Raw genomic sequence first — 15,064 nt, forward strand, 5'->3', positions numbered from 1 at the left:
AAGATAACGTAAACTACCACAATCATCCACTACTTTATAGTATAATTATATCATTTTAAAAATATATATTCCACCACTTTATTTTATTACTTTTTAAATTAGTTCATCTCTATTACATAAGAGAAGTCCTGAAAACCCGGTATTCCTTTCTTGAATTTCCTATTATACCTTTATTTGCTTATATAATTTGTAAGAATTATAACAGAAAATTAAGTCTTCCATCTTTTTTATGAAAAAGTAATTTTGATCAAAAAAATCGTCACGCACGCAACACGCATAAACTCTAGTTTAATCATAATATGTATTTAATTTCCCTTGTAATAATGATAATAGTCATTGAAATTTCAACACGGTATTTTGAGAATATTAGACCAATTGAGACATATAAGTGACTGACATGTGGCCACTACCTATACATAATTGCATAATTAACTACCTTAAGCATAAACTTATTTTTCTAAGATTTTATAAACATTGGTCCGTACAATTATATAATTTTAGTCGTAACTCAAATGATCGTAATAAGTATGTGTAATGATGATTGGATATCATCTCCCTAATTTTAGTTGAATTTAATTTGGATGGAATCATTAAGCTGGCCCGAGTTTGTTTATCCGGTAAATACTAATGATGGCTTAATGAGGTTATTTTTAAAGAATAATATCATGATCGAGAGATGAGAGTTGGGACTAATTGTTTCACATTGAAGAAGAACAGCAAGAACTACTACCATATAAGATTCGTGGGTTGTTCCACGTTTATTACCGATTAATTTTAGTATAAATCATACATGATTTGTATGTGGTCATACTCTATTCTATTCGTGGGTTTTTTTGGACGGATCAGTTGTTACAAACCAACGCAGTCTGGATGTGTGTAGCAATTGACTAAACAAACGTATATATATATGCTAAATTTAGTTCTGTAAAAACAACTTGTTAGTACCAATTGAGGTTAGAATGAGTGGTTAAGGGCCTCTTGCTCCTTAACCAAGGTCTCGGGTTCGAGCCTTGGGAATGGAAAAAATCTCAACTGGGAGGGATGCTGCCCATCGAGGTACCCATGCAAACTCCCACGGGAGATTACCTCGTCGAAGGCGGTGGGAACTCCTCGTAGTAGAACCAAAAAAAAAAAACAACTGGTTAGTGGTGTTATAAGAAATTAAACTATACATGTTCTCCATTGATTAAATGAATGAGTTAGTTAAGTTTGTGTGATCTGTCCATGAACATCGTTGACCCTCAAAGTGTGGATTAGAAATTTACGATTAATTAGAGAAGACCTACGTAGACTTGAGAGCTACAAGTCCAAGTCTATCTCTTCATCTTATATTAAAAAATAAAACAAGATGAACTTTTAATGATAGATGGAATATTGGAATCACATAAATGTAGGTGATGGATATCTAACCGTTAAGGGTATAATTCACATGTAAGTATTTGACTAGTTATTTCACATTGGAGAAATAGAGAGAGATTAACTAACCTATAAGATTGGTGGGCTACTCCGCCTATCACCAATTGGTTTTAGGACGGAACTCAGGCATACTTATATGCGATCAATCTCTTCTCATATACGAGATTGTATTAGGCCCAATGAGTGTCAATGTAATGCGTCATGGTCACCTAAATGTAAACAATAACAAGTTTTAGAAGAGACTATGTTAATGTGTTATACTAACTTGAACGATTATTATTTTACGTCTTTTGGATGTAATTAATAATCGCATTACTGATCTAATTACATAATTATGAGTATATTATGCGTGACTATTAATTTCAAAGATCGGATTACTCTAGGTCTGTAGGTGCAACATCATGTTGGCTTTGGAGATGATAAGAAACTTATCATCATATAACCGGTTATATTTTGCATGATTAAAGACAGATATGTAAAAGAAGATGTATGGATTCCTAGCTAATCCCTACTACTTAGAGTGGACACAGCTTTTTACAACTGCTTATTCATTCTTATGGTTTTCCACTTAGATTTTCAGACTCAAAACCATTTATATTGTTTGATAGGCTGGTTGCCAATCTTACCAAGGAGTGTCATTTTCTTTGGAGGGATACCTATCTATATTTTAATGTGTTTTTTCTTGATATTTCGAGGAGAATAATCCTATTGTACCGAAACTTCCTGCATATTAATCAAATCCACTCTAAGAACTCAATTGATGGGTGAGGTTATAAAATAAAACCTCTGTCAAATATACCAAACAATACTACTATAGGGGTATAGGGTAGTAGTTATATGAAATGTTGTAAATTGCTAGGGTTCTAGGAGTGTTTACAAGATAGTTGGTGCAACAATTTATATACTTAAGGTGGCAGTATATTACCTCAATTTTCACTTATGTGACGTATTAGAACTTATTTTAGTAATAATTTGTATTTGGTAACCTTTACTGAATATGATCTGAACTTAGTGGTACTTTGAACAAACGTTGCTGATACAAAGGCCTAGTTCATTCCACAAATAATGGATATTGTGCAGACTGCAGAATGAATATTACAGAAGTTGCTTTAACTTGGAGTGAGTTGTAATGGAACATATCTTTCTTTTGTGTTCATGACTTGATGTCACTTTTGATAATTTCTTTGCAAGGACTTTCTCTGGCAAGTGGGCTTTGAGTTAAAATGCCCCATTCAAAAACTGAACATATTTCCAAAATACCAGATGGGAAACTAATCAAGATGATCTTAACTAAATTAAGCATGATTTGTATGCATATTTACAGCTTGTTTCCCAGCGCCTTGTAGACAACATAATAGACATAAAGAATATAGTCTCAAGTAATCGAATTTCCAGGAAAAGGTATCAATATAACAGTGGAAATATAACCAAAATTTTACCAACATGTCAGTCAGACTACAACTGTGAATTTGAAGAATTTACAGAAGGAAAACAACTCATGTGATATGATATCGATTTACAATCATCTATAGGAAAAATGTTGTCCGGTTAATAACCTAGCAGCAGATGTACAGTTAAGACAAAGAATATTACGACTCTGATCATCTATGGAAGATATTCAAACTACCTTCAGGCTTTAGGATTATCGAGCAAGAATTAAAGTGACTTATGAGCTATGTCATATACAGATATGAGAATTTCAGCACCAATCAATATGATGATGAGCCATTCAAGGAAATCTGACTTCCTGTTCTGTAAGATTTCCTGTAGAAATCTAATGTTATGCTGTCCAAGAAAATAAATACAAGTGAGTAATACCATCAATTGTTATAAATCTCCGTTTCAAAAAAAACAAAACAAGAAAACACAGTAATCATATTAGTTTGCAGATACCAGAGGAAAAAGATGTAATACCTCTACAAACTTCAATTTGAAGTCAAGACTGGCAAATCTCTGTGTCAATTCAAATTCATCTCGTAGATATTCCCAGATTTGAGCATATTTGGCATCCTTCCAAGCAATATCCGATCTGCAAGGCAAGAAGACATTTAGCACTTCACCACAAGAAAAAGAAAAAGGTAAACAAGCAGCAGAAATACGGAGCAGGGAATTCCAGGAACTAATTCTCTTTCTAGTTTCAACAGGTTGCCACTTAGTCCCAAAGTATCTCAAATTCTCAATATATATGAACAGTAGCTGACATCCATTTCAGAAATGCAAAAGGCAATTGAAGAACAAACAAAAAAGCACATTAAGAACAGAGAATGATGTGTTGTGTTCACAGAACAGCTAAGATATCTTGCAAGTTGTAATTGCTTTAGAACTTAGAAACTCAAGAGGCCACAATGCTTCTCTTCATAACACAGCTGTCTCAATTGCTGAATATAAGCTGAAGTATCCAGAGTAACTTCTTTTTTTCCATTCCCTCACAATGAAAGTGTGTTGGGGAAAATACAATACCACAAATCTTAGGACGGTTTGAATTTCAGTTCATAAACCATATGTAAAGACAAATCTTCTAACCATCAAGCAATGACTATCATAAAAGCATGGAGGAGCTGAGCAGTTCGATTCCATCTCAAGAAAATTGGTAAGAAGTAATTAAAATTCGCAGAACATATGAACCGATGAACTGGAGTTCTGGACATTAAAAAAACTGGAGACACGTTTTGGGGGAAGTGATGTAGAAAGAAACTCGAACACAAGAAGCAACATCGTGATATTCATTTTTTCTCTTCAATAGGTCCTAGGGGAATCTAAAGGAATCATGCCAACAAGTAAGGACACATCTTGGTGGAACGAAGTTGTGCAACAAGCTATAAAGAGAAAACAAGAATGCTATAAAGAGTTGGGAAAATGTAGAAGTGATGAGAACTACGAGAAGTACAAGGAGGCTAAAAGGGAAGCAAAGAAGATCGTAAGAGCGGTTAGAGCAAAGGTGAATCAGGATCTTTACACAAGATTGGATACAAAAGAAGGGGAAAAAGACATCTATAGACTTGCTCGAAGGAGAGATAGAAAGACGCGAGACATCGGGAGGATTAAATGTGTGAAAGATGTTGATCAAAAAGTTTTGGTGGGAGATAAGGAAATCAAGGATAGATGGAGGTTCTACTTTGATAACTTGTTCAACGGGGATCAAGGGCCAATATTGGTGATACAAATATCCATCGGGATATGGTTAACCTAGACTTTATGCGAAGAAGTCGAAATGGCACTGAAAAAGATGGGACGCAAGAGGACAGTGGGGCCCGATGGTATACCTATCTAAGTTTGGAGATGCTTGGGAGAGAGAGGGGTTGTATGGTTAACAACTCTTTTCAACAAGATTTGGGTAAGTAATAGGATGCCATTAGAGTGGAGGAAAAGTACTCTCATCCCTTGTACAAAGAATAAGGGTGATGTCCAGGATTGTGCCAACCATCGAGGAATCAAACTAATGAGTCATACTATGAAACTTTGGGAGCGGATTATTGAGCAAAGATTGAGGAGAACTGTGAAAATTTTGGAGAACCAGTTTGGATATTTATGACTGGGAGATCGACTATGGAGGCCATTCATCTTAGAAGGCAACTAATGGAGAATTATCGGGATAAGAAGAAGGATTTACATATGGTTTTCATTGATTTGGAGAAGGCGTATTATAAGGTACCAAGGGAAATTCTTTGGTGGGCATTAAGTAGAAAAGGAATTCCGAGGAAGTACATTGATATCATCAAGGACATGTATGAGGGAGTTAGCACAAGTGTGAGAACTAGTGTTGGTAAGACCGAAGAATTCCCCATTACGATTGGAGTGCATCAAGGTTCTGCACTTAGCCCGTTTCTTTTTGCAATAGTCATGGACGAATTGACGAGGTCGATCCAAGATGGTATACCCCGGTGCATGATGCATGATGTTTACAGATGGTATTGTGTTGATTAATGAAACAAACGAAGTAGTGGAAAGTAAGTTGGAGTTATGGAGACAAACTTTGGAATCTCGGAGTTTTAGGCTGAGTAGAAACAAGACGGAATATATGGAGTGTAAGTTTAGTGGAGTCTAAGATAGAGAGACAGGGGCGATTACCTTAGATGGGAAAATTGTCCAAGGCTCTGAAATGTTCCGTTGTTTAGGATCTATTATCCAAAAGTATGGAGAATTGGATGGCGATGTGGCCCATAAAATCAAAGCAGGTTGGTTGAAGTGGAAAGGTGCCACGGTGTTCCTATGTGATTCAGGCATGCCCTAAAGATTGAAGGGAAAATTTTACCGCACGGCAATTCGACCGGCTTTGTTATACGGCACGGAATGCTGGGCAGTGAAACATTGTCACGTGCACAAGATGAATGTGGCGGAGATGCGCATGTTACGTTGGATGTGTGGGCATACAAGAAAAGATCGTTTGAGGAATGAGATTATTAGGAAGAAAGTAGGGGTTGCGCCGATTGAGTTTAAGATGATGGAAAATCGTTTAAGATGGTTAATTTGGACATGTAAGCAGAAGATCAAGGGTGGCAAAGTGATAGAATTGCAAGGGGTAGGGGAAGACCTAAGAAAACTTGGAGGAATGTGATTGAGCACGATATGAGCTTTCTTGAGATTGAGGAAAATATGGCGTTGGATAAGACAGAGTAGAGGGAGAGAATATACATTGATGACTTCATTTGACTTATACAACTTCCATTTGTTTCTTTCTATATTTTTATTTTTATTTTTTATTTAACTTTTATTTTTTAAAATTCTTTTTAATTTTTTTTAATTTTACATGCTATTTTGAAATATATACTTATTTTACTTATTCATTTATTTTAAACTTTACTTATTTTTTATTATCTCTTACAATATTTTTTTTCTATAATATATATATATATATTATATATATCTATAATATATATATACATTTTTCTCTCTATCTTACTTTCATTAATTCCACTTTCTCTTCCTTTTTTTTTTTCTACTTCCTGCTCCTTTCTGATGTGATTGGTGACAATGACGATTTCCTACGACGATTCATGTTAGCCGACCCCAAATCATTTTGGGACTAAGGCTTTGTTGTTGTTGTTGTAATGCAGTTCAGAGTCATCATCTGGAGATTTTGAATTTGAACTGTTGAGTGCAAAATTCAGTTTGGCTTCACTATTCAAGGAATTAAAACCCCTACCATTTCACCTTCAATACTCTTTAGATCTAATTATCACCTTGTGGAGGTTATTCCTTCTTATTTACCAACAGCATCGTTTTTGTGCGTAGATGATGGACGGGAGGAAGGAGTTACTAACTAAGATACAAATAACTTGAAACCTAGATTTCATTGTTCGGAATGTAAATGTCTCTCTTATTCAGATTTATTGGTTTAATATGTAGCATATGAAGGATTGAATGAAGCTAATCGGAATTTTGCCCAAACTGATATCCCAGTGCTTAAAGAAGAAGAAGAGTTTACACAAAAAGCTTTATTCAGCATGTTTAATGGAAAAGGTAAGAAAAAGAAGGATAAGAAAATCAAACCTTAGTTGATTTGAGGTATCAAAAGCTACTTATACGAATCACAGTATAAATGTAACTGTATTTTGTCCGAAGTTTTTGAACCCACTTACTAAACTTCCTAGACGCTCCATGGCATAATCAGCTACCAACTTTTCACAAGTTAGTGTATGTAAATAATCCATACAAGAATTAGTACAACACAATGTTAGTTCAACAAAAAAATTGTTATTCCTTGTCATACCCACATCTTGAATTTAGAAAAAAAATAATGGTTTCATATCTCTGTTCTCATTGCGATTTTGTCATTGTACTAGCATTTTTCATCATTTTCCTGAGGCCCAATAGTAAATTTGAACAGGGCCTCCAAACTGTTAGAGATCGCCCTGATTATTACCAGTATATTATAAGTCGAGCACTAGAGTTAAATTTCATTCCTAGCAGAATTTATATGCATATACATCATTGTCAAGAAAAGTCATAAATGCTACTCAGCTACAGTTTAGCATACTCATAACTACCAAATAATACCTTTATCAGCACACATCTCATGGAGGGAATTAACTGTTAAGCCAAGAAGCAAGTAGTATCAAATATGGAAATTAAAAAATGTGGAATTAATTCATGAATATCACCTTTCAAAAAGACCAAGCTTGAGAATAACATCTGCCAGATTAGAGTTTGCCTTCCCAACTAACTGGAAGAGCTTCTTTCTTTCCATAGTAAAAGTTCCAGTTTTTTCCATTGCACGGTTTATGTCAGTGAACTCTGCCACCATTCCATCAACCTAACAGGAAAATAAAGGATTGAGAAAAGGCCATAAATCAATTAAAAAAATACTTCAAGAGTTAAAATTGATAATCCATGATGGAACTGACCTGACGGACATAATAATCAAGAGCAATACTTTGACCAAGTACACTACCTATGGTACGGATACCATCAACATTCAAGTACTGCAGCATTATGCGATCAAGACCAGCTTGCATCCACGTACTTAGAGTTGGCTTCTCTAGTACTTCATATTCTGAATAGTAAAAGGATAGTGAAATCAGCATGCCTATATTGCTCTCCACCCAATTGTAGAAGTCCCAAAAAATAAGTACATGTGAATCATTTCATTTTATGGTATTTTAAACCAATTACAGAGTACTTTAGTATTTTAATAGTTGTAACCTTTAAAATTAAGTAACTGCAAAATCAATTCACTGCTAGTCTAGTTAGGTTCTAAGGGCCTTTTGTCAAGCAAAACTTCCTTGAAGCGTGAAAACCCATATAAGGCTAACTGGCTAAGCATGTGTACTAGTTTATCTTTCTGGAAACATCTTGGGGTAGGCCTTGCAGAGTTGCAGGTGTAATTTTCTCGAAATCCTTACTTTTGATGAACAAGAAACTCCACTGCTATGGCAAATATCTAGAAGCCATTAGCGTTGTTGAGTTCCTAACCTTATACTCCATTAAGGGAAACATAAGCTTAATTATGAGAACAGCATACCCCCAAAACCATTTTGTATACTCTTTTGTAGGTTTAGCGAATAACTCATAAGCTTTGACCTCTTACCATACCTATAGCGCAAGAGCCTCAACCTTGGGAGGAGAATAGTTTGAGTAACTATAGGTATCGTAAGGTTGAAGCTCATGAATTATAATGTCTGCCCTTGCCTGCCCATATTGTTTACTTGTTCCCCAAGAGTAGACAAATGGTGAGGAAGATATAGTGTTCCTATAATCAAGCTTATCTTCCCTTACTGAGAGTATAAGAGATTAGGTACCCAATCACTAAGGGACTACAGATCATTGGCATATGGCAGAGCTTGTTTACCAAGAATAAAGATTTGGAAAAGATCACATGGACAAGGCCTACCAGAATACAAAACTAGTGCAGGTATGCAGGCTTAACCTCAAATGGGTTTTCAATCATGAAGCAATTTTTGCTAGACAAACGGACAAACGATTTTGGAAGTGTTTAATTTAAAGTTTAAAGGATATTGGTATTAGGGGAAAGAAACATAAAATAAAAGATAGATACTTATTTCGCATAACTAACCCCCCCCCCCCCCCCCCCTCCTCTTCCACACACGCACACTTGGTGTTCAACCAACAACCAAACAACATAGCATAATTAAACATGACAATGAAGGTAAAGCAACAGCCAATGGCTAATTACATTCCAAAATCCATTAATATATTCAAAAACTTGTGAACTGTGAGTAGTAAATAAAACTTTATGCCTTCTATTAGTGAACAGTTGTGCAAACGAGCATGTTAGTGGTAATAGTTCCACTTACGAAAGGAAAAGTATTTTCATGCAAAAGCGCATGCTTGTTTTTGTTTCACATTCATCATACCAGTGTCTCACTTCTACATATCTCCAAGTCCAACTTCTCTTTTATTATGTGAAAGGGATCAAAGGAGAGGCAAGCATGGAAAGTTATCGGTAAAATTTTCTGTCTTAAGGAGTTTCATTGATGTTTGGGTAAAAATAGGTCAAATACATACATAGTATATCTATGTAATATGGAAACGGAAGTGGAATCAGAAACGGGAACAAGGACGCGGTAATTCCTGAAAAGTCTGAGTGAAACTGTGAAACACACTACTTCTGTCTTTAAAGGCCTAGTCTCTCTGTTTCTCTCTCTTTTCTTTCTACACCATCTTTTACTCTATTACTTCCTGGATATGAACAATCCCGTCTTCTCACAATATAAGAAACCAGGGTAGTTGGATCTTGAATCAATCAAAAGCTCTAAGCTAGTGTCCAAATTTCAGCTCAGTCAATAGTTCATTTCTTAGATTTATAGCACAAAGTAGAGTAGAGAGAGAAAAATAAGGGTCTGAAGCTCTGTTCCCCTCACCTTAATATTACTTAGTTTAGGAATAAGTCTAGACTCTAGATAAGTTAAAATCAAGGCTAATAAGTTCATATAATTTAAATAATTAAGTTCAAGGCTAACAAGTTCAAATAAGTCAAGTTTAGGGCCAATAAGGGCTACCCCCAAGTACAATTCACAAATACAATAAGTTCTAAGAAATTCAAACAAAGGCCAATAAGTTCTAAGAAATTCGGACAAAGGACAATAAGTTCAGATAAGTTCAGATATGGCCCTTCTTAAGAGTATTCAAATTAATAACACCTAGAATCCTAGATTGTTCAAGGAACATGGTATCTCTTTAAAACTCTCTTGTAGATAGATCGCCTTCAATAAACAAAAAGCTTAACTAAGTTGAATCAAGATATTTAAGCAATCAAACCAGGAAGGAAAACAAAAAAGATAAAAAGCAACAAGGACACACATAACAAGGACACACACATCTAGGTGCTTTGAAGAATATGAACTGCATACAAGGGTAAAAAACATGATTTAACCAATTGATAAAAAATAATAGTGCACCACCATATAAATGCAATAATACAAATAAAAAGATCAAATTAAGGTAGTATACTAAGTACTAACCATCTTTTCTCATTTCAGGAAGCAAGCCAGAAGCATGTCTTTCCACAATTTTCAAGTAGCCGTCAACTTCATGATTACGAACATTGAACATGACAACTGAGCCATACTGGAAAACAACCATGTAGCCACATTCACTCCCACTTAAAGTAGCACCCACACCCTAGAAAACAGAGCATAAAAGTTAATTTGGTTAACCTCACATCATCCAAGCTAGAATATGGCCAGTTGGTTAATATATCTGCATGCAGACATTTACCTATCCAGAACATATGGCACAAATACCAATACGGAACGGGAAGGAGACTAAGAAAAGTAAACTCACTTATAGCACTACAATATCAGCTATAGGCCTATAGCAGGGTATCCAATCCCAAGAGTCAATAGTTTACACTTCTTTGACTCTTAGATGATAATGGCTAAATCAAAATAGGTCATTAAAGTGCCCGCACCTGTTATTTAAAAAGAATACCAAATGGGGACTACGTACTGGATCAAGGGTCAGTTGAGAACAACCTCTTTGTATGCACAAGGGTACGGCTATCCAACCCTGACCAAGGACCTCCTTAGAGGCATTATAGTAATGTACACACTGATACATTTAGGTTATAAAAAATGAAGCTAGAGTATAGATATAAATACAAAACAACCATGGTAAGATTTGTCGTACTTTATTGCATATATAGATTGCGATCAGTAGTTCAGCATGCAAAAAAGAATGAAACTATGAAAGAATACAAGAGGAAGGGATAATAAGTACCAAGACCAAGATCTTCTCTGAAAATCAATAAGGACAGGTAACCAGTTTCTCTAAGACAAGATTATTTGATGATTAGATCCAATGAGGCAACAATTTACATGCTTCATTGTTTTAGTGTTTTCAACCCTCAGCTAGGTGTGTGATTATTTACTTATTATAGAGGGGACCTTTTGGTAAAAATTCAAGAGGACTCTCCTAGGGGACTTGAATAAAGGTGCTTACATGGATATATAAGAAGCAAGCAGTTGAGCACCACTCTGGTAAATTAACTATCTCTTTCTAGGATTCCTTAATCCTTAGCAAGGATCTGAGCTTCAAATAATTATAAGGGATTACTTTCGGTTAGAGGTGAGGCAAGAGAGATGAACGAGTTGAGCTAGAGACATTTATAGCTATCACTAGAGTAGTAAAGTGGTTAGTGGCTTTCACATTTTCCTAAGAAGCTCAAGTCGCCATGACAAAAAGGATCATTTTTCTTCGGCTAACAACAGCTCAACTATGCTCCTCATACCACACCACAGATAATTAATACGCTTTACAGAAGTTATCTATGACATAGGTCTCGGGACAGTGATAGACTTGGATATTTGCATTGGGATAAGGTGTGTAGCTCAAAGAAGAATGGAGACCTAGGGATCAGGAACCTGATAGCAGGATTAAAGCAGCTGTTGGGAGATATTTGGCAAATTGGTAAAAAGAAAGATACTCTTTGGGTCAAGTAGGTACACTCCGCCTACATTAAGGACAAAGCTGGGGGATTGCAGCCATCAACTTCAGCAAGTTGGATTTGGAAGTATATATGCAAGATCAAGGAGGAGCTGAAGCGACACAGAACACAAATATGGAACGACAACAAGTTCTGGAATACTTGTAAGTTATAAGGTGTTGATAATCCAGAGCAAAAAGTCCAATGGGCAGCAGCTAGACAGTAAATTCCTAAGCAACCCACAAGCCTTATAGAAGAGTCAAAACCTTTCCCACTTGATGAATTACCAAATTTAGTGGTGATACAAAACATGCAAGCAGCATTTGTGTGGGAGAGAAGATTTCTCACTGAAGCATTTGAACAAACAAAATGTCAAAATGCACTAACAAACATGAAACAAACTCACATTCAGTTCAGGCTTGAGGTTTCCGAACTTCAAAACTACATAATTTGTCATCCTCGACGAAGGCGGGATAAAATTAGACCTGTTCTGTTCCACCAAGCTCTTCAAGTCAACGCTACAAGGGGGGAAAAGGCACAAATTTTCATCCAAAGATCAAGCAACTACCACTATTTTCAAAACCCACAAACAAGCAGTAAGCTGGTAAATAAGTTTTTAAAATTTTGAACCCTAACATTTCAAACCAGATTCAGATTTATCGCTATAGTTTACCAAACTTTATTAGTTTGGAACTTTGGATGCAATGTGAAGATTGAAAAAAGAAATAACATTATAACCTCCATCCATAACTGTTTACAACTTCCATCCATACCACATTTGATTGGAAATTGTTTTAAAGAAATTAAGACCAAGTACCACACCTATCGGTAAATCACTATACCAAGTATAAGATGTCCTATCTCTGCCAGTAGTATGGAACAATCCTCAATTCAACATTAACTAGTCTATTCTTGGACGGTCTAATATAGAAATGCCGTCTATCATTCCAGAACGGGAGTACAAACATAAAAACTCAACCATAAACGATTTTCAAGAAATAAACCTCCCCCCTCCGCCGCCCTGGAATAGGATTATTCCACTGCCATATCCACGAGCCGTTCCGAGTTAATCTCGGTGATTGGAAATTTTTTCCAATCAAATGGCATTTTCGTAAATAATTGATGCTTTTATTACAAAAATGCAATTAAATGTGGGTTAAAGTACAATGACATGTCATCAAATATGGGCCACATCGCCCACATGTACGGTCATTATTGTATTTTCATAATACATCAACAACGATATAATATACAGTTAACAGGTCGCAATATGCAATAAGCTTCTACTATTAAACTATCCACAACTATAAATACTCAGTCAATCACTTACCAATAAACAATATTGCATTTTAGTAATTCATCAGCAATCATAAAATATACGATCAACGATAAGCGGTATACAATCAACACCGAGTAATATGCAGTCAATAACTACAAATATACAGTGAACACCTAACATTAAACTACCTACGGTTTTCAAGCAAAATATTTACTAAAATGACATTTGATGAGATTAACTCGGAATTTCTCCATATCGAGAGTCCCAACTGAATTATCAATAACGAAAGAAATGCACTAGAATAGCGAATTATATGAAAGATCCTGGAAACAATTCTTACAAACATACTCCGTATACCACTAATTTACAAAAAAAAATTACTTAAGTCTGACATTGAAAAGATATTATAAATTCAAAACAATGAACAAATTCAATAGTGAAACTAGATGAAAAGTACCTGGTGGAAAAGAAAAAGGCGCGAACAGGAATGGCGGGGCGAGGATCAACATCGCCATTTTCATCAGTTTCACTGAAAGAAACAGCGTCGACAACCTCAGAGCACAAAATTGGCTCATTCCACTCAAATTTATTGGTATCTAAAGGTGACACAGAGGAGAAACAGCGAAAATTGCAGCAAAAATGGAGGGAAAATGAGGAAGGTTTTGGGGGAATTAGGGTTTTGGAAGGGGAGAAATGAGGTAAAGGAGAAACCAAGAAGGAGAAAGTGGCGAGGGTACGCGGTGAAGAGGAGGAGGCAGGGGTGAGAAGGGCGGAAGGTGAGGGTTTAGGAGGAGAGAGAAACATGGATTTGAGGTGTGTGTCGAGGGAACGAGTTGCTGGGCGCCATAGTTTCTCCATTGGAGAGGAGACAAGAGAGAGAGGGTGGTGATGACGGTGGTTTAACGGCAGTGAATGAGTGGGGCGCTGCAGCCCTGGTGTATGGTGGCTAAGAGTGGCGCTAAGGTGGAGAGAGGATGACAGGGCCACAGGGGACTAGGGGAGAATGGTGACTTGGTGGAAAAGTTTTTGTTTGCGAGTGAGCGATTTTTTGGGGCTAAGGAAATGAAATTAGGTTAGCCCGGTGTCACGGTCTGAACAGTTTGGGGATCGGATCATACGACGCATTCTCATCTGATGGGTGTTAAGGTGTAGGTTAATCCGGGTGTCATGGTCTGAATAGTTGAAGAGCTCGTGAAGCATGAGCGAGCAAATATTTGTAAAAGGAGCATTCTTGTCTATCGGCAATAAGAAAAGAACACGAGCATCGATCGGACACTTGTGTGGAGGCTGGCGAGGCGGCACACGGTTACGGAATTGCGATTCCATAACATGTGTGGTCCCTGCAAAAGCAAAAGACAACTGCAGAAAAAGACAAAATTAAGTGAAGAAGACAAAAACAACAGTAGCTAGGGAAGAGGGAAAAAAAACTAGATGCAGAAGAGAGAGAGGAGGAAAAAGGTAGAGAGAGAATGATACAACAGTAGATATAGAAAAAATAAAAGAAAGAGAGAAAAAGTGAAAGTGACATGAGAAGAATGTGGACCAAACAATTAAATACTCCATACCATTCAAGATAGAAATGATACCAATGTTTTATTTTTTTTCTTCCAATATTTCATTTCTGGGAATCCATAATTAGTATAAAAATAATCATCAAAATTTACGGAGTTTTTAAATAAATAAGGTAGGTCATAAAAGTTTAACGCATTTACAGAAATGTCATGTTATGTATCCCATAGCAGTTATGCAAGAATTCTTCCTCCACTTGTGTGCCACATCAGTCACAAATGGGGACGGCGATGCGAGTGTATTTGTTCGAGAAGACTTTGTTAAGTCTAGAAATATTAAAATCAAGCGACAACACAATACCAATAAAGGCTTGCAACAACGCTAGTGACTAAACAAAACAACTTATGGTGAGAGGTATTGATTCATACCTTTCATAAAGGTTTATTTTGAATTAATTAGGTAAAAATATTTAGTGA

General features: G+C 36.1%; 1 protein-coding gene across 1 annotated transcript; it reads right to left on the reverse strand.

Moving 5' to 3' along the window:
- Window positions 1–2,827: 2,827 nt before the first annotated feature.
- On the reverse strand, window positions 2,828–14,226 carry LOC110798838 (protein RETARDED ROOT GROWTH-LIKE). Its single transcript, XM_022004039.2, has 7 exons — window positions 13,537–14,226; window positions 12,207–12,318; window positions 10,338–10,497; window positions 7,761–7,909; window positions 7,518–7,669; window positions 3,331–3,445; window positions 2,828–3,201 (listed from the first exon to the last, which is right to left on the reverse strand). Exons 1-7 carry the CDS (start codon window positions 13,935–13,937, stop codon window positions 3,073–3,075), a joined length of 1,218 nt encoding a protein of 405 aa, XP_021859731.1. The 5' UTR covers window positions 13,938–14,226; the 3' UTR covers window positions 2,828–3,072.
- Between the last annotated feature and the right edge of the window lie 838 nt (window positions 14,227–15,064).

Source organism: Spinacia oleracea, chromosome 1 (genome assembly GCF_020520425.1).
Source record: "Spinacia oleracea cultivar Varoflay chromosome 1, BTI_SOV_V1, whole genome shotgun sequence".
Taxonomy (NCBI): Eukaryota; Viridiplantae; Streptophyta; class Magnoliopsida; order Caryophyllales; family Amaranthaceae; genus Spinacia; species Spinacia oleracea.